Below are 20,636 nucleotides of genomic sequence, written 5' to 3'. Positions count from 1 at the left end.
CAAATCATCGTAAGGATAGGTTTCAGAGTTCAAGTGAACTTTGATGTTTTTAAGTTCGCAATGTTCCAGCTTGTTGTCTTTTTCAAATATCAAAGCAACATATCGTGGTCTTTCATGATTGACAGACAATTTAACACTCCAACTGTGTTGTCTTCCACCAGCAAAAGTTGGATTAAAGTAGCAGTCCCAGCTGCGGAATGCTAAAGGCAACGCTTTTCCATCCTTAATAGTTTTCAAGAAGCTGATTTTTCTATAGTCTGATAATTGAATGTGTTGTACTTTCCATACAACATTTGTTATGGTGAGTTTAATTTCCTCCGTATCCATGGTTGAATAACACACATTTTTATCGTTGGCACTACGCAAAAGAATCAAGTCGTGCTTGCTGTTGCAAATTACTTTATCAAAGTCCTCTGCGAACCCTAGTAGACGGTTTAAGGGTACACAAAAATTAAAGTATCCTACTGATAAATCATTATCAGCTTTCCATCCCGCTTTGCTCATAACCTTACTTTCGGATTCGCTTAGAGAAATCCAATTTTTAATTTCTGTAGTTATTCCTAGATAACGAGTACGATCAATTTCAACTCCATTTAGTTCATAGCGAATTTCATCAAACATGTATCCCACACAATTATTTCTCAGTCTTGCATTTTGCGATACTTCTCCCTTGCTATTTTTCAAATTTCCTTCAATGAATAGATAACTCTCCGATGGAAGTATGTAAAGATCCTGATTTTGTATACTTATCCGAATTTCATCATTATTTTTAAATGATTGAATATATGGAACATAGCTGTGGTAGTCTCTCTTTACAATATTCTCATCTGAGAATGGACGCTCATTAATGTTAAGTATTTCAGACATTTGGTTTGACTTTAAGCTTAATAAGTTTTAAAAACTCTTTATTTTCCTTTGAAATTGTAGGTCTTGTCGGTTTGACAACTTTGTGTTGAATGTGTCTTGGTATTTGTTTATGATTGTATTTATTGTAGATAATCATGATTGCATTGGTCTTATATGAATACGTAGCGTGATTTCTTCTTCTCTAAAATTTATAAAGCGACCTTCTTGATCTACTATCTTTATCTCCAGACGACCGATTTCTTTGACGTTCACTGGTAAATAAATGAGATTCATTGGTCTCTCTACCAATTTATATCCCGGAGGAACATTAAGAGCAAATTCATGTAGAATATGCGTTGGCGACCCATTCATGAATGATCCAGTTACAATATTGCAGTGTATTTGTATGGCATTAACCTTTAAAATGTCGACTTGAAGGTTTGAAGTATGTTTTTTCCCAGATTCTAAGATTTTTTCGGTAAAACCAAAAAGCTTGCCTATAGATTTTTCTTTATCAAAGTAAATAGGATCATGAGAAGACATGATTTCTACTTTTAGCGTATTATTATTCGCCTTAATTTCAATGGATCTATTCTCGTGGATAGTTTTATATTCCGTTTCCAAGTAATTCGCAATATCTTGCAATTCATAGGATCCTATAGGTATTTTTATAATATTGTCTCCAATATGAAAGAGATTGTTATCATTATCCACATTGGGTATTGAATTGTATGATTGGAAATCTATTAGGCAACACTCATAACTACTATTTCCCAATTCAATTGGGGGTAAATATGTTGAATGTAGAATTGGAGATTTACCGGACACAGTAAACGTTCTTGACATTGCAAAATTCTTTGTCGTAATAATTGAAACACAAAATATGCATACGTATATATGGGTTTTTATTTATTTAAATATATGCTTGTATATATATGTATATCTACATATTAATATTATATGATATGATTCTTATCTATCCATGAATTATGTTTGTCTGAGAATCCCAGCCACTTAACCAAGACTTTATTACCTTTTGTTTTTAAAATTTTCTCAACTAAATACGTGTTGGGATATTTTGTGGGTAAAAGTTCTTCTTTGTAGAAACATCCTTGGATGGGATTTCCTTCATAGTCTTCTAATAAATAAGTAGCGGGGTTTGTTATTCTTATTGTTCTTATCTTGAATATTTCCGTAGTCCAATTTGGCGTGTATCCCTTTTCAAATTGATGTTTATATTTGCTAATGCGTACATGATCACCCACACGAAAGTTTTGTCTCCTAAAAATTTTTAAGTGGTTATAAGCAGATTGCAACAATGCCTTCTCATTCGATGAATTTACTTGAATAGGGGCCATTTTTATTGTTCGATGAGGTGTTTTATTGTATTGTTTAACCAATTCTCTATAAACATCAATCCATAGATAATTCCCATTATAACTGAACTCCTTCCACATTAGCGACTTCAAAGTTCTATTAAAACGCTCAACAATTGAGGCCTTCAATACACTATATGTGGAGTAGTGGTTTATGGAATATTTCTGCATTAGTTTTTTAAAATCTGTGTTGAAAAATTCTTTTCCATCATCGGTTTGCAAATTTTTTGGAATTCTTCCTCTTTGTAAGATTTTTTCAAAAGCCATAGAAACATCCGTTGCCGTTTTTGTTTTAAGGGCTTCACACCATGCGAATTTCGAAAATGTATCGATGACAGTTAACAAAAATCGGAACCCCTTGTTTGCTTTTGAGTAACTGCCCATTTCAACTAAATCTGCTTGCCAGAGATCATCAATACCCTTTGTAATAACCCTTCGTCTTGGAAAGTTTTTTCGTGCTTGATGATGAAGTTCATTTACCAAACCCCGCTTTTCCATTGTTTTATTCGGTATGATATATTAAAGCTGGTGAGTTGAATGGAGCTTGCGATAAGGCTTTAAATATTTCGTTTTGTGAACGTTTGAGTTGTGATATTTCTTCTCTTAGGAAGGTGCACTCTTGAATGAAATTTTTCTTTAAAATTTCTTGAATGTGCTTGATTTGCGTATGTACGTATGCTTGGTTGACCGCATCCGCTCCTTCTGCTGGAGATGCAACATTCCTAATCTTTTTATTTTGCACGTTAAGGTTGTTATCTTCATCAATATTGACTCCCAATAATCTCGAAACATTTTCTCTCACTGCTATTGATTGATTTTTTTGATTGTAATGATGTCCAAACTTGTCAACAGTCATATGTTGTATGCTCCTTGAGAGTATTATTTAATATATTATATTTCCTTCTCGCAGTTCCTCGATAATAGAAACAATTTCATTAGTATGGTTATTGTTTCCGGCTTGTTGTGATGCCAACAACAGCTTTAATCGTTCTATCAATTCGTTGGGATCGTCCCAGTATATATAGTTGGGTTTACCAGGATTTATTGTCAGTAAGCCTTTGCCGCTGTGAGTATCCTCTATTATATTTTTTATTATTTTCTTATATTTTTGTCCCCTGTTGGACTTTGTTCGTCCATTAGATTCATAGTTTATTTTATGCGCATTTGTGTCTAATAATATTGTTTTGTAAATATCGAGTTCTGTATGATCATAGTTCTTGGGGTCTTGATAAAACAACAGTTCAAACAAACCGGGTGTTAATGCCCAATTTTTATTTCCAATCATAATCTTTTCATTGCTTATTTTGAGTGGTTGGTCCCCAAATCTCCATTCTCCATTGTTATCTTTGTGTGGACCATAGACTACATCTAGTTTTTTAATTTTCTTCAAGAATGATAGATTCATAGGTTCCTCATTGTTGGAATAAAATTTGTCGTCGTCTTGTGATGTATTAAAGGAATCGAAATTTTGTGTGTAATCTACTTTATGCTTTAACCCCTCCAATGCATTGGAATCTAACTTAACATCTGGTTTATAATTCTTAAGGGGTGTACTTGTAATAATAGAATCTCTGTACATTTCCATTTTCTCTTTCTTAGGCATAATCATTTTGGAAGTATTTTCAGTTGAAAGCTTTAGTAGTTTGTTTATTGGCTCCGTTATTGGTTTGAAAGTATTTTTCAATTCTGTAGTTTTAGCTTCTTCACCCATTTTAATGCTTTGAAATTTCTTTTTCAAGACATTTCTGGACTTAACAAGCCGTTTCAGCATTTCCTCCTCCATGGCTGTAGGTGCACTAATATAAATTAACATTTGCAAATACATTAAATAATATTAAGGTTGAATAAATATATGAAAGCCTTTTCTGTATCTTCCAGAGTGAATTTCGTCATCCTTGGAAATCGTTAGAAATCCATACTTTTCCTTCCAGCATTCATGACAAATTTTTTTGAAATCTTCAAAACTAATGTCACATCCGACGTGATCATTAAATATATGTCTTAAATTCAGATCATCTTGTTTAAACACGATTATAAAATTCGCATTATCACGCAATAAATGTTTTGGTATACGTGTGTATGTTTGACACAAATAAAACGAATCAACATTCTTATGTCGCCCCATACTGAAGTAATTTTTAATGTTGTTTTGTTTATCGCATGCAACATCATCAAAAATCATGATTGAGTTTGGCTTTATTTCGTCCGTTTGTATAACATCGTCATTGTTATTAAATGTATACAATCTCATCCCCTTTATAGTGGATATCAGTTTCTTTAGGTACTCATATTTTGTCTGATACAGCGATTTTGAGTAAATGTAAACATTTTCAAATTTTAATCCATTGGGGCTTTCTATCAAACTAAGCATCACATTAGTCTTTCCACAATTTGATGGTCCTACTATTAAGGCTCGTATAGAATCAGGCAGCAAAGTACTATGACGAGGGGTCTTTCTTTTCATAAAATCCACATTTTGAACAATTATTTTAGCTTGTTGTTCCAGTAATCTCATGATTTAAACTAATGAGTAGTTTTAAGAAAACATTCATATTTATAATATAATCAAATATCGATATTTCTTTCGTTCAGCGTCCCGCTAAAAAGTATAAAATGATTGTTTACAAAACGAAGCGATTTATTAGAAAGAAACACGTTCAAGGAGGAGGACTGGTAAATAAGTTGATTAACTCTTTACCCGTTGAACTTCATTTACCAGGATATCAATTTTGTGGACCTGGAACAAAGCTAGAAAAACGTATTCAAAGAGGAGATCAAGGTATTAATCCATTAGATGCAGCGTGTAGAGCACACGATATTGCCTATTCACAAAATAAAGATATTGAACAACGTCACATTGCTGATCGTGAACTAACTGAACGGGCTTGGGAGCGAGTAAAATCGAAAAATAGTAACATTGGAGAAAAAATTAGCGCATATCTTGTAACTAACATAATGAAGGCTAAGACAAAGCTAGGCATGGGTAATAAAAACCCCAAACAAATATTGGGTCAACAACTTTTTAAAAACGCTTTAAAAAAAGCTACGATTTCCCTTAAAAGCAAAAAACCAACTGATATTGATGAAGCCATAAAAATAGCCAGACATGAAATACAAAAGACGTTTCGAGGAAAAAAATCAAAGGTCGCTATACCGCGAGTAATAAGCGTCCCCAAAAGAGGTGGATTTCTTCCTCTCATTCCCATTCTAACTGGATTAGGAGCATTGGGAGCCTTAGCATCGGGTAGTTCAGCAATTACCAATGCCGTTTTAAATGCAAAAAAAGCCAAACAAGAGTTGGATGAACAAACCAGACATAACAAAACAATAGAAGCTATAGCTATGGGTAAAGGTCTCTATCTCAAACCATATAAAAAGGGCTATGGAATTTATGTTGATGAAAATAAAACTCCAAAAAACTAATTAAGCAGCTACCCAAAGGTCCTCTAACCGATGTAAATATTAGTTTTTTTGGGAAAAAATATATACCTCACTTTAGAGGTGTTTATATGCGTGATAATCTACCTAAGAAACCACATCGAATTGAATGTGGTATCATAAATTTGGATGTTAGCAGTGGACCTGGCACGCATTGGGTGGCATATAATAAAATCAATAATAATATCGACTATTACGACAGTTTCGGTAATCTTCAACCCCCGGTAGAAGTTTTACATTATTTGGGACCAGCTATTACATACAATTATAAAAGAGATCAACGATTTCATACATACAATTGTGGACATCTTTGTTTGAAGTTTTTATTGGACATGAACAAAATTTTATAAATACTCCAACATCGATGATATCCCCTCCATTCAAATTCAACTTTCCTAAGAAGATGATTGAAATCAATAGATCGGATATTGCACTGGTTGATTTTCAATATTGCCATGGAAACCACAAGAGTATTTTCGTGAAGGAACTATCATTTATGTGTGGTGCTTCTGTTGTTCCAGATTATTTTTTGTTTCGTCCACCTTTTAATATAAAAGAACTTTCTGGGGAAGCATGCAGAACAAATGCCTACACCAAGACACATGTGAATGGCTTAGATTGGACGGATGGAGAAAAAAATTATAATGATATCGAGAAAGCTCTTACACCATTGAACAACTATCAATATATTTTTGTCGTTGGACAAGAAAAGAAAATCTTTTTACAGAAATATATTCATTCTACCATTATAAATTTAGAAAATAATATGAAACTTCGAGCTTGCCAAAATTATTTTACAAACTGTCCTATACATTTGGACACTAGATTTAAGTGTGCCGTAAATAATATATTTAAGATATTTGTATTCATTGAACAAAACTGGAAAGAACTTGGCTACATACTAGACGATGAAATTAATAAAGTTAATAAATAAAAACAAGCAACTGTATTATTTGCATAAAACTTTATTTAAAGCATTAAAGGTAATGAAAGTGAACAATAATAAGAAAATGGTTGAACATTTACTCGCTCCACGACCACAAACATCTACACCAATTTCAGAAGGCGTACAATTCCAATTTTTTGAAATAGTTGGGACATTAGTTGTTTCACGACCTTCCAGCAATGGGCAACGATATGTCAACCTTGAATGCTCAGTAACAGGACAATCAGTTTGATCCCAACTATGAATGTTTACTTTACAAAAATAACATCTGGTAATATCTCCTACTCCAGTATAATAAAGTCCTACTGCAGCCATTGTCTTGGGATCTGGATAATTTAAAGGCCAGCGAGCAAAGGTTTTTAAGCGTTCGTCTTCCTTATTAAGAAGAGACATCTTCCTTTCTAAAGCTTCACTAATAAACTGAAATATTTCTCTGTACACATTAAAATGAAAACAGCTTGCAATTTTTAGTTTCAAACAAAATATTTATTTACTTTTCAGTTTATGTTAAATATGGTTGATAAAAATAATCTGGTTGATCCAAATGTTTTAATTCTAGTTTGTAAAGACTCTTTCCGCTTCCATCTTTCAACACAGTTTTCGTCACAGAATAACCCCCACCAGCTATTTCTTTTATGTATTCATCCGCCAGCGAGAGGAATCTTGACGGCAAATAGAGGATAGCATCATTAATTTTCAGCACAATTCTTTCCCCATATTTTGTATTTGTTCTAAAGGCGCCATGGATGTTGTATTCTTTGTTATCCTCCATTTCTTTCAAAGTTATTATTTTTTTATAACTGAAAGAATTGAATAAGTTTATTAAATCTGCGTTCGCCATAATATCACTTTCAATGTTTAATTTTATACTGTGAGCCTTACTTGAAATTGTCTTCTATATATACGAATATTTAACGCGAATTTCACAATATTACAGAGTTACTAGAGTTTTTAATTTTGAGCATAGTTAAGCATGTTCTCATTCATGCTCCAATCTATCGTTGAAGCAGAATTTGTCATGAAACTCTGCAACAACGCTTCCCCCCAAATTCTCATATCCATTTCACAGAAATCCAATTGTTAGTTAATGTAAACAATGGTGTTTCCTTCTTCAAATCCCTTCAATCTTCAATACCGAATTGATGCAGGGTTTGTCATGAAACTCTTTCAGTTTCAATTCTCTCAAATTGCTACATAATGTAAACAAATTCTTCATCGACAAAACTATCAAAAAGCGATCGATATAATGTATCAAAATGCCTGTCCACACAAGAAGAATTTGCTTTGATTGGCTACAGCAGCATTTTTTTAGTGTGTATATGCTACAACATTAATTGGTGGTTAGATGTCGCCTATATCGTTTCGAGGGAAATGACTGGAGAGCCATCTGGACAAAATAATAGAACACACATCTTCTTGTTGACTATGATACTAACCAAATTTGTCTCTGCTATATTCACTTCTCATATGGTGGATCTCTCTAGCCCCATTCGATATGATCATATTTCAATAGTTTTGGAGTGTGTCTATGCTACAACATAATTTATGGATAGTATGGATGGAACTCACCGTTAGATGTCGCCTATATCGTTTCGAGGGAAATGACTGAACATTTTTGAGTCGCTAAAATTATAGACAAATTAAAACAAGTACAACGAAAAGTTAGTTTTGTCTTTTTATCTCATCATGTTTTGCATAGCCAACATGCTGATTTTCGTGTTCAACCCACTCGACTTCGTTATCGTTTTTCTTAAAACCCCTGAAATATCAATAATTGCAGCATATTTGTCAATTGAAACTCTTCTATAATATATCACATTTATTGAAGTCGATTTCTTGAAATATATGTTTTCAAATAAATTAATAAGCACATTTGACTGCAGTAATCAGCATGTTGACTATATAAAAGCATTCTGAGAGCCATCTAGATAAAATGATTTTCTTCGATACTTACCTCTTTCAGATGTGTTTCTGCTATATTCACTTCTCACATGGTGAATCTCTTTAGCCCCACTCGATATGATCATAATACATTTTTTTTTTTCGGAGGGTGTCTCTGCTAGTGGTGAATATTAAAACTTGAAATTTCACCATCCCATACACAGTTTTGGATTGTGTCTGCGCTAAACTTAGCGCCATCTAGTAGTTCATATTAAAACTAGCAACACCAACGCCAACAGCCCCAATAAAATTTGACGTGGTACAATTCAAAAGACAACATCCCCAATATAATTTGCCGTGGTACAATTCAAACGACAACATCCCCAATATAATTCACCGTGGTACATTTCAAAAGACAACATCCCCAATATAATTCACCGTGGTACATTTCAAAAGACAACATCCCCAATATATTTCACCGTGGTACATTTCAAAAGACAACATCCCCAATATATTTCACCGTGGAGAATTTACCCTAATCAACATCCCCAATATAATTCACCGTGGTACATTTCAAAAGACAACATCCCCAATATATTTCACCGTGGTACATTTCAAAAGACAACACCCCCAATATATTTCACCGTGGAGAATTTACCCTAATCAACATCCCCAATAGAATTTGCCGTGGTACAATTCCCAAGACAACATCCCCATTAAAATTCACCGTGGTGAATTTACCCAAATCAACATCCCCAATAGAATTTGCCGTGATAAATCGTGGTGAATTCCCAACATCCCCATAAGCACACTACTGAAGTATATATATTCCTGATCAGAATACAATTCTTAGGCGATTTAGCGATGTCCCTTTGTCTGTTTATCCATCTGTGGGTTGAAATCACGATGAATCCTTATTATTTAATCTAGAGCTTTGAAATATGGAATAAAGGTTTATATATATTTTATGCAGGCTGATTTGTATTGAAAATGAGTTATATATGCCCTCGTTCCCGTATAGCCCCCATTGTAACGGTACCTCCCAATTTTCGGTATTTTGAAGGTTTCTTCCAAAAATTTCCACCAAAAAAGCAAAAAAATTCCGATTCAGGTCCACTAATTGTTATGTCCCCCATATAACATTACCTCCCGATTTCCTGTATTCTGAAGATTTCTGCCACAATTTCTAACCAAATCAGCTGAAACCTGAAATTTGAGGTTCTCGAAAGGTCTGTTCTCTACTTGCGGGAGGTGTTTGATTCAGGCACATTAATTAGTATAGCCGCCACATGACGGTGTATCCCGATATTTTTAAGGCTTCTGCAACAATTTCCAACCAAATTAGATGGTAGTATGGGTTTCGCTATTTGGCTCAATTTTTATTTTAAACAGAACCTGTAAGAATATACTATTTTTGAATTTTTTCGATATCATTTAGGAAAAATCGGTTATCGTAGTAGATAATTTTACATTCTTGCAGTTCGGGAACATAGCGATATTCTACTCTTTTTATTATTTCAATTTACTTTGATAAATTTTGTGGTGGAGGGTATAAAAAGTTCAGCCCAGCCGAGCTTAAGGCCCTTTTATCTTTTGTTGTGAAAAAATATTGGGCTTTTGGGAAATTTTAAGGGAATTGGATGCTCAGTTAGCATTTTATGATCGTTTTGGTTATTCAAACTTTTGACCCTTTGTGGGAAGAAGGCGTGGATCGATGTCTGCCATCTTCACACCAGATCTTGTGTTAAAATATTAGGATGTATGAAATTTTGAAGATATTCGTTTACTGATTTCGCTTTTTATGGTAGATATAATTTTTAAAAATGTTGACCCGTTGAGGGGGAGGTACCAGGGGAAGTGGGCCGATATTGTACCTTTTCGCACCTGGGCTTACAGTGACAAAAATAGTAGGTTTTGTAAAGTTACACAAAATCGAATAAAAATTATTTTCCTTGAAATTTTTGACACTTTTTGGGTGTCGTAATAGAAGGTGTGGACCGATGTTGACCATTTTCAAACTGTAACTCAGTTTGACAATAATATGACGATGTGCCAAGTTTGTACCAAATCGGATACTCCCTTTGAGAGTTATCGTTCCAGCCAGATCGACTCCAAATGTCCTGAAACGGATTTGGGTTTAAACCATAATTTCGATGAGGCACATTCAGGCCGAATCAAATGATTTATATCCTTTGGAGCCTTAGAACCTGAGTGTATAAAAATGCTATGAACCCATAATACATTTGGGTAAAGTTTTATCGACCAACTTCATTTTTGGAGATAATCGGGAATTTAGATAAAGCTCCCATATATATCTTTGTCCGATTTGCCTTTTATTGTGCACCAAACGTGTAATATCAGCCCTAATAGTATGGAATTTTGCACATACAACCAGATTAGGTCTGAAAATAAGTATGTCAAATTTGGTGAAGATCGGTTCAGATATAGCTATAGCTCCCATATATATATATTGTTCATCCGATTTGTTATTTTTGTCCTTCGCAGCCGTAATATGCACTCTGTAACAACAATATGTGGGGAAATATATCAAATGCAGCTCAGAAATACCTTTGCTAAATTTTATCGAGATCGGTTCAGATTTGGATATAGCTCCCATATATAACGTTGTCCGATTTGCCTTTTATTGTGCACTAAACTCTAATATTTGCCCAAATGGGATGGAATTTGGCTCATACGACCGAATTGAGTCTAGAAGCTAGTATGCCAAATTTGGTGAAGATCGGTTCAGATATAGCTATAGCTCCCATGTATATTGTTCATCCGATTTTTTATTTTTGCCCTCCGCAGCTGTAATATGTACTCTGTAACAACAATATTTGGGGAAATATGTCGAATGCAGTTCAGAAATACATTTGCTAAATTTTATCAAGATCAGTTCAGATTTGTATATATATATATATATATATATATATATATATATATATATTAGAAAATGTTAAGAAAACATTTGAAGAATATGGTCCATTTTTGGTGGGATTATGTAACAAACGTTTATTTTCTTCCCAAAACGATGGGTCTCTTTATATCCAAAAATCCAAATGTATTTTCAGACGACAAATTTGAGAAGTTTCAACAAAATACCTTTGAATGCCTCAATACATCTATTAGACTTATTTATAATTCATGGAAATCTCTCCATTTCATTCAAGGCTTTCAGATTTTACACATCCAGATTGAACGAATTCCAGTTCTTTACAAAAAAATATTGGTCAACATATTTAAATTTGTAATTTCTAAATATTAAATAAAAAAATTCTCTCAGTAAATTTTGGGTTTTAAATTGTTTTTTTTTTTTTTAATTTATTTATTATTAAGTTTAACTATCTCAGTATGTAATACAACACATTTGTATATGTATGTAAGTAAATCTAGTAAACAAAAAGACAATGAAATAATAATAATAATGATAAAAAATAAAATACAAATTAAAAAAAGTAAATTTATATAATTTGTTTTTTATGTATATATAATTATTTGTATGTTCTTTTTTTAATAATTTTACATCCAAGTTATGGGGTTATGTTAAAGTTACACAAAAAAATTAAGACAAAATGATAATTGTAATAATAATAACTGATAATTGTTTTAATTTGTATATAAAATTAATTTAATATAATACACATTTTGTACAAAAAAAATTGAAAAAAAATTAATTAAGCAAACGGAAAAACCATTTTTATCATCGGCATCAGTGAGATATTTGACAATAAATATAATTAAGTAAAAAAATGTATAGACGGCAATGACAAAAAAATATATATGTATATATAACAAATAGTCGGTGTTGCTGTTGTTGGGTTTTATTATACAAAAAAAAAATGAAAAAGAAGACAGCTCAAAAAAAGGATTAGGAAATTATCACCTGCCAAAAATTATTTGAAAATAATAAACAAATCAATTAATTAAAAATAATTATTGAAATTAATTATTGTCCATTTCAAATGCTGGACTCTGTATTTGTTTTAGAGGTCAAGTCATTCTTTCATAGTCTACAAAGAAAATGAACGTCCAACAGAAATACAGAAAATAAAAAAGTCAAAAATGGAGCTTCACACTGGACCTCTGCCATTATTAGGTCCATATAGACAGGTCCATTTAGACGGGATTTTTCAGACAAAAGATGGGAGGAAAATCAGAGAGATATATATCCCACTTGCTTCATTCTTCCCTCCCCATAAACTCCCATGTCTGTCTCCTGAATGAAACCCAGTTAAGGTATGTTGCCTACAAGTTTGAATATTCCGAAATCCTTTTTTGTGCCTTCTTAGAACATTTTCTGATATGGTGGAAATTTCAGTTTTTGAATTCAATTCTTGATATTATTTCATATCTTAATTTAGAGGAAGTGTAAGTAACAGTATTGGGTATTAGGGTGTTAAGGCCAAAGGAGAAACAGTGTTCCGCTTCGTTACAGATCAAGGTCATATTTCCCAAATAATCATTCATTAATGCACACTAAAATAATTTTTTATTTTCAATCAAAAGGAAATTCAAATTTGTATATCCTTGAACCTTCTCTTGGCAAGCCATCAAGGCAAAGTTTCTCCAAGGCCCCACCACCCTAATCGCAAATTAAGTAACAATTTTGCCAAGATTCTAAGCTATATATTCTAACTACATACGAACAAGCTCTCTGGCTGGCTGGGCATACATTCTTCTACTTCGTCATATATTTCTCTTTCCTTTTCTTCATTTTTGCATTCATCCAATCACACACATACACATTTACATTCTTCATCTTCTTCTTCATCATCATCTTCCAAAATTGTTTTTTTTTTTTTTGTTTGTTTTGCATCATTTCATTGATTTGTTTTTTTTTTTTGTTTAACGCTTAAAAAGTACTCTCTAACATTAGGGTGTTTCTAGATTGTTGTTGGGGGGTTTTTTTAAGTGTTTCTGTGTCCAACACTGTACACTTGTGGTTTTTCCGGAGGGGAGGGGGGCAGCAGCACGACCACCACCTGCTCTCTGCTGTTCCTTACATTCCTTCCAAATGCATTGCATTTTGTTTCTTAAGCTCTTCCTCTCATTTCTTTCCCCGCAAAGAGAAGGAATCGGAGTGGGAGGGAGATGGAATCTGGAATCGGGAACTAGTAACGACCCTACTTAAAGTTGCACTTGGAATGATTGTGTGGGTGCTGTTTTCGGTGGCGATATAAACGGATTGGTACTGTGTAGTGGTGGTGTGGGTGGTGTTACCGTACTGATACTCGAGGGCATATCGGGCGACAGGGGCTTGGTGACACCCGCCACCCATTCGGCATCGAAGGGATCATTGACACCCGGCACTGAACTCAATGACTGGGTACGCCCCCCAGCACTCAACATGGGACCTCGTTTATGTACCGCCGGTGAGGTACTCTTCACCACCTGACCCAACCACTGGTCAGCCTGGGGCAGTGCTGCTTCCGCCAGTGTTGTTGTCGTCGTCGTCAGCTTTTCACCGCTTGTCGGTAGCGTAGGCGTATTGCTGGGCGTCTGTGGCGGTGTATTCAAAATCGCCGGCGAACCGGCCGCAATGCGTGGTGTTATCTTGGCTGTGGGTGTGACGATACCATAACTACTGGTACTCGTGGGTGAGGAGATTCCTTTCTGATACTGCTTCTCGGCAGCAATGATATTCTGATTAATGCTCAAATTGTTGTTGAAATTGAGATCATCGGCCACGCCACCAGCACCGGTGGGTGTCGCCAGCACCGCATCGTTTTGTGAGAGTAACGACAATCCCTGGCTAAGTTCCTGACACAGTTGACTAACAGTTTCGGCCGTGGCCACACCACCATTCTCCAGCTCCAGGCCACCTGGCCGGGCCGGTGACACCTCCGGTATGGGTGAGACACTGCGATTGGGTGTATTGGCACTCAGACCCAAGGTCAGGCCCGATGCAGCAGCCATAAAGGCCTTTTGACGCTCAGCGTTGGACGGAAGATCGTTGATACGCAATGACATCTGGCGTTTGAACGGTGACTGGGTACCAATTGTGCTAAGCACACGGAATGAGTTCTGACGCTCCAGCATGGTGAGCGTGGCATGAGGCCTTTCGATGGCAAACGGATTATAGGGTTTGGGTTGGGGCGGCACTGCAGCTGATGGGGTATCAATGCCACGTTCGTTGTTGACCATACGTTCGGTCATCGTCTGTTGGCGGAATGATCCGGTCCGGGTGAAGGTATTGTTCTTCGTGTCAAAGGTCATTGTGACACCGCACTCCTTATCGCGACGCTGTTTCCGCTCCAAACACACGGCAAAGGCACAGCCCACAGCATGCGATAAACGTTCACCGGAATCTTTGACCGCCAAAAAGCCATGACACATCCAACGGCGTGTGGTGCCATCGCGACAAATGTAACTGAAACCACGTTCATGATTACGATCCGGAGCACAGAAACTGACTTTCTCGATGGTTTGATCGACAATCAGGCCCTTGGTTTCGTCATCAACAACGCGCAAGCCATCTCCGCTGACATGCAGTAGACCGCGTACCGGGCGACGACGAGAGTTCTGCAAAGAAGAGAAAGAGAGAAGAAAGTCATTAATAAATTATATTCTATTTCTTTAACCAAATTCAGTATCGATTACTCAGTGACCCCCACCCGCTGTCCATACCCCAACCGCTTCATTGACACCAAGGTCGAGCGTTTAATAAATGTTTAATTAAAACGTCTATGGCCGGCTAACTACACTGCTAATTAAGAATCTTTTGTTTTTGTGATTCTTAATTGCAGAAATTCACTTCGTTATGATTAGCACCACGCGAAGAAGAAACGGCGGAGCATAAAAAACCAACAACAACCACTTTGGTTCAAGCAACTCTGGGCATTGTTGGTGGTTTGTGGAGACAAGAAAGCGTCAAGCACCAAGTTGTGAACAGAAGGCAAATTAAAACCAAAAATATTCGGAAAATAATGAATTAGCTGATGGCGGGCTAATAACACTGGGAGGCAATTTTCGGGTCATGGTCTGTAGGGGGTGGGAAATTCAATCGAAAAATGTGTTCAAGAACCTCGGAATATGTAAAATCCAGAGGTACCTTTAAATGACCGCCACTCCGAAATATTGATTTACTTTGAAAATGTTCTGCAAAAATGTTTGCTACCCCCTTAGAAACCATAATCCCAAATAAGGGTAAAATCAATTGAAAATGTGGCCTAGACCCCGAAAGTAGTTGAAATCAGAAGATACCTTCAAATAAGGGTTATACCAAAACGTGGGCCAATATTGATTAATTTTTTTTTTTGGCAAGGATTGTTTCTTCTTACTAAAAAAATCGCTGACTTCTTTCGGGTGAGGTACCAAAACGGGATGGCAGATATATATCATCCTCACAACAGATCTTTTTTTAGCAAAAATGTTTGTAGGTGTGACATTTGAAGAGAGTTAGAGGCTTATATGGTTTTCTTTGAGCGTCTTGTTTTTCAAAAACCTTGAAACCTTTTTGGGCAGGTACCAGAAGAAATGGTCCGATCTCTGCCTCTCTTTAAAACAGATCTTGTGTTGATGGAAATATTGAGATGTACCAAGTCTGAATGGAATCGGATGTTTATTTCGTGTATTATGAGCTTCAGGAACATTCAAAATTTTGACCCTTTGTGGGGGAGGTACCAGAAAGAGTGGACCGAAATACTCCATCCTCACAACAAATCTTGTGTTAGTAAAAATAACTGGATCTTTGTAATTTGAAGAGAACCGAATGTTTATTTCGGATTTTATGATCGTTTTGGTTATTCAAAACTTTGACCCTTTGTGGGGGAGGTACCAATAGGAATGGTCCGATCTCTACCATCTTCAAAACAGATGTTGTGTTTATGAAGATATTGAGATCTGCTAAGTCCGAATGGAATCGGATGTTAATTTCGAGTTTTATGAGCTTCATGGGTATTCCGAATTTTGACCCTTTGTGGGGGTGGTACCAGAACGAGTGGACCGATACATTCCATCTTCACATCGGACCTTGGGTTAATAAAAATATTTTGATGTGTATAATTTGAAGAGACCCGGTTGCTTATTTCGGATTTTATTATCGTTTTGGTTCTTCAAAACTTTGACCCATTGTGTGGGAGGTACCAGAACGAATGATCCGATTCCTACAATATTCATAACATATGTTGTCTTTTTGAAAATATTGTGATCTGCTAAGTCTGAATGGAATCGGATGTTAATTTCGTGTTTTATGAGCTTCATGAATATTCATAATTTTGACCCTTTGTGGGGAAGGTACTTGATGGAGTGGACCGATATTGTCCTTTTTACACATGACGTAGCACTGATGAAAATATTAGGATTCGCAAAGTTAAATCAAAATCGGATTATCTTTTCTCTTTCTCTGCAGAAAATATATTTCTTGAAAATGTCGAACTTTTGTGGGGGAGGTATCAGAAGGAGAGGAACGAATTGCCCATCTCCGAACTCGATCTATGTTTGACAATAATATTACGATGTACAAAGTTTGGATCAAATCGGATACTCCCTTCGAGAGGTATCGTGCGAACCAACCAGTCAGAGAGACAGACGGACGGATATCGATAGATCGACTCTAAATGTACTGAAACGGATTTGGTCCAAAAAAAAAAAAAAAAAAAAAACTGTGGGTATTACTAGCCATATGGCCCAGGGTATAAAAACAGACATGTTGATCCATAAGAAAATCCTGAACTACAGCTCTGCTGATTCTTTACAGAATACTTCTAAAGAAAAGTCCTGGAATATAACTCTGCTGATCCTCAATAAAATATTTCAAAAATCTTTAGTTGTAGCTTTTCTAGGCCCGAAGAAATGTTCTGAAAAATCGTTAGTTTTGATCTGAAGGATCAGATCAAAAATCTTAAAACTTTACTTTTAATAGCTCTACTGCACCTTATGAAACTCTCCCTAAGAAAATATGACAAGCCCCTAAGAAAATAATACAAAAATCCAGAGTTGATCCTCCTTACGGAAATACTCTTACTAAATTCGCGATTCCTGCTAAATCTTAAAAATATCCACCGTTATAGCTCTGAAAAATCCACGATTATACCTCTGTTGATGCCTAAGGATATGTTCTTAAAAAGATTCACATTTTTATCTCTGTTAATCATTTAAAAAGTAATATTAAAAAATCTCGAAAATATTTTTCACAAAATCCATCATCAAATGCGACTATAGCCATGGAAAAGTTTCCAAAACTAAAAATATTTTTCAAAATACTCAGGATTGTATTTCCGATTTTCCTACTATTTTAATAAATTCGACAATAGCCAAAAAATATTTTTTTCACAATTATATGTCCTTCCAAAAATATCCTTTTATTTAAAATAGTGGAATTTAATTGTTTGTTTTGAAATTTTTTATAACGTCGGTAATACGCTCATTGGGTCATGGGGGAATTTATTCTTTTATTTTTTATTAATATTATAATTTTCAATACTCACCCTTAAAACTTTGAGGGCTTCCTCGCAAACTTGCATACCGCGCGATTCAAACACTTCGACACAGCCTAAATATTTAACACCAAACGAACAGGTTGCCGTACGTACGGCTTCTTCGTCGGCCTGCCATTGATGGGGCTTCGATGATTCGGGGACACGATCCTTTCGGCGTCTAAACGAATCGCGAAAGGATCGTCGCAAACGATCCATTTTCTTGGGTGATTTTTTGCTAAAACGGAATGAGGCGGATTTCTAAGAAGAGAAAGATAAACATAGCATTAGTAAGAGTACGCATTTAAGAGAGAGCAATATTATCACGAACAGAGAATGAGAGAGAGAAACAAGTGTTTTATGCGGCGGCACACCAAAACAATGAAATATTCTTCAAAACAAAACATTTGAAAATAAAACCTACCCCATTTGTGACATCACCATATTTGCCGCGCTGAAAATTGCCTCTTTCTAGAGGTTCGTGCGTGTGTGACGATGTGTTACCCATAGCGGACGATTTGGAATTGCTGCAGCGGACACGGCAGAGTTATGTCTGTGACGTATTTCTTCGTTGTGGAATTGATATTTTGGGTTCTCTCCTGTCGGGATTTAAGGGTTTGTTTTGCTTATCTTGGATTCTCTTGAATGGACGGATAAATGGAGGGATGTGTGTATGTGTGTGTGTGTGAAACAGCCGGCCTTGTGTTGGTGACGACTGTCCTTTATCTTTTGCTTGTGTATATGTGTGTTCGCTTGTTTGGTTTCACTTCGGGGGAGAGTTATGTGAGAGAATTCCCCTGATCGGCCGTTACAATTTAAATTCTATCTTACAACTGGCAATCATCCATGGAAACATATGTCCCACCGTCCGGCGAGCAGCAAGCGTTTGGGAAACGAATACAAATTGCGTATTTATCACGTTTTGGTTGTGGGATTTTTTGATTGTTGTTTTTGTTGTTACTACTATTATTATTGTTATTAAATATCACAATTAGTTGTTGTTATTGTTTAGAAAAAAATAACCAATAATTGTCTGAAGAAGTTCCGTTTTAATTGATTTATTGATAAATTTGCATTGATTTGCTCGGTTGCCGTTGTTTGCAAATTGTCAATTTTCTACAAGTGTTTGATTGATTTTATTGCTTGATTTGATTGTAATTCCATTAGGCTGGCTGGCAGGCAGGCAGTTCGTCGTCGACAGAGTAGGAAGAAAACAATACAAAAAAAAATCAAAACAAAAACTGGCAAACAACTATTTCATAGACAACTGGGTTGGTGTTGCTTGTTGTTCGGTCAGTGGTCTTCTGACGACAAAGATGACGTAGTCATCACCTTTGTAGCCGGATTTTTTCAAAATGCTGCTGGCAGCGGGTTCTTTGGCTTGCTATTGCTTTTTACCTCTCTCGCTGAAAAACAATGGGATGTGGTTTGCTGTAAAGAAAAATATTTTCAAAAATCAAAATATTGAAAAAAATATATATTCAACACAAAAATTTATCCAGTTACCGTAACGAATGAACGATCGAAGGTATCTAAATCCAAAAAAAAAAAAAACATATGGCCATTTGTGGTGTTTTCAAATACCTCATACCTGCATTACTCAACGACAGTCTACCTAACCCAAATCATTCCTCCCCTCCTATTCTCGTAGAAACTGGGCAATTCTCCAATGTCCATCTAACAAATGATTCATTATCTACACACAATCCCCATTAGCTGGATAAATGGATGGATGCACATCATTCGAGACTCGGTCTCAAAAAAGCTCACACACAAACTGAAACCAGAAACTTGAAATCTTCAATAGCCATAGAAAAAAATCTGTATTTAAATTTATTTTAAATCCTATATTTCTATGACTGTTGGAATTTTTGTTGTTGTTCGATCGTCTGAGGCAATGAGTCATTTGATCGGTTTTAACCCAAACCGCACTCTTTTTTGGTGGGTGTGTTTGTTGTGAAAGATAACACAGCAATAAAACAAAATCATGTCTCACTCATAGATATCCCCTACAAGTTTACACTGATCAATAAAGTGGGGGTCAAAAGTGATGAAGAGTGTGAGAAAATTTTAAAAATATATATTTGGACTAAAAATCCGTTTTCTGCATTTCAGATGGTAGTCAAATTAAAGAAGACATTTCAGCATTCGCTACTCAGACTTTCTTCAGAATTTGCTCAGAAATGTCTGAAGAAAATATTTTCAAAATATAGAAATATTCCGGTTTAGATTCCGAAGGAAAACTTTAAAAATGTTCATGAAATTTATGAGAGTATACGGAGAGAAAGAGATAGATAGAGAGAGAGAGAGAGAGAGAGGAAAGAGCTCCTTGATATCCACTCTGCCCTAAATACTCTAAAATTTCTCAAGAAATTTTTATATCTGTGACCTTCCAACAATCCGAATTTTTATAGAGAGAGTGATAAAGGCATGTCAGGATCACAGATTCGGTTATAATGGCTATTCAGGATATTTGTCATAGAATTCTCCTCATGAAACTATAATTTCTGAGGTTATGATCAGTGTGGTCGCATATCTCTACAATAATGATAGGTCAAGACCGAAATCTTTGAAGCCGTAAGAGGTTAGGAAAATAAAAACTTAGTAGCATTTTCTCCGAGATTATGGCAAATCCACACCTGTATGTGCGAAAAACTGATCAATCTGTACCATTACCTTCGAGAAAATGTCCAATCTGGATCAATATATCTGAAATAATGGTCAGTAGGGACT

At 35.5% G+C, this 20,636-nt stretch overlaps 2 protein-coding genes across 4 annotated transcripts in view; both read right to left on the bottom strand.

Moving 5' to 3' along the window:
* Positions 1–1,848: 1,848 nt before the first annotated feature.
* Positions 1,849–7,841, bottom strand: LOC131802425 (uncharacterized). The gene is made up of 2 exons (XM_059122641.1): positions 2,190–7,841; positions 1,849–2,127 (listed from the first exon to the last, which is right to left on the bottom strand). Exon 1 carries the CDS (start codon positions 4,045–4,047, stop codon positions 3,106–3,108), a length of 942 nt encoding a protein of 313 aa, XP_058978624.1. The 5' UTR covers positions 4,048–7,841; the 3' UTR covers positions 1,849–2,127; positions 2,190–3,105.
* A 5,473-nt stretch (positions 7,842–13,314) lies between these two features.
* LOC101887688 (protein numb) overlaps positions 13,315–20,636 on the bottom strand; it is an 85,742-nt gene continuing 78,420 nt past the window's right edge. For 2 of the 3 annotated variants that reach the window (XM_005186704.4, XM_005186705.4), the window contains exons 2-4: positions 18,328–19,334; positions 17,916–18,164; positions 13,315–15,009 (exon numbers count right to left, since the gene is read on the bottom strand). In XM_005186704.4, the coding sequence (XP_005186761.1) occupies positions 13,615–15,009; positions 17,916–18,164; positions 18,328–18,411 (1,728 nt within the window). In that variant the 5' untranslated portion in view covers positions 18,412–19,334 and the 3' untranslated portion in view covers positions 13,315–13,614. The remainder of the gene's footprint in view (positions 15,010–17,915; positions 18,165–18,327; positions 19,335–20,636) is intronic. The other variant, XM_011295543.3, reaches the window with a different exon arrangement.

This window comes from Musca domestica, unplaced genomic scaffold (assembly GCF_030504385.1).
Source record: "Musca domestica strain aabys unplaced genomic scaffold, Musca_domestica.polishedcontigs.V.1.1 209, whole genome shotgun sequence".
In the NCBI taxonomy this organism is placed as follows: Eukaryota; Metazoa; Arthropoda; class Insecta; order Diptera; family Muscidae; genus Musca; species Musca domestica.
The sequence above is the reverse complement of the archived record's forward strand: the minus strand, read 5'-3'. Positions and strand labels throughout refer to the sequence as shown.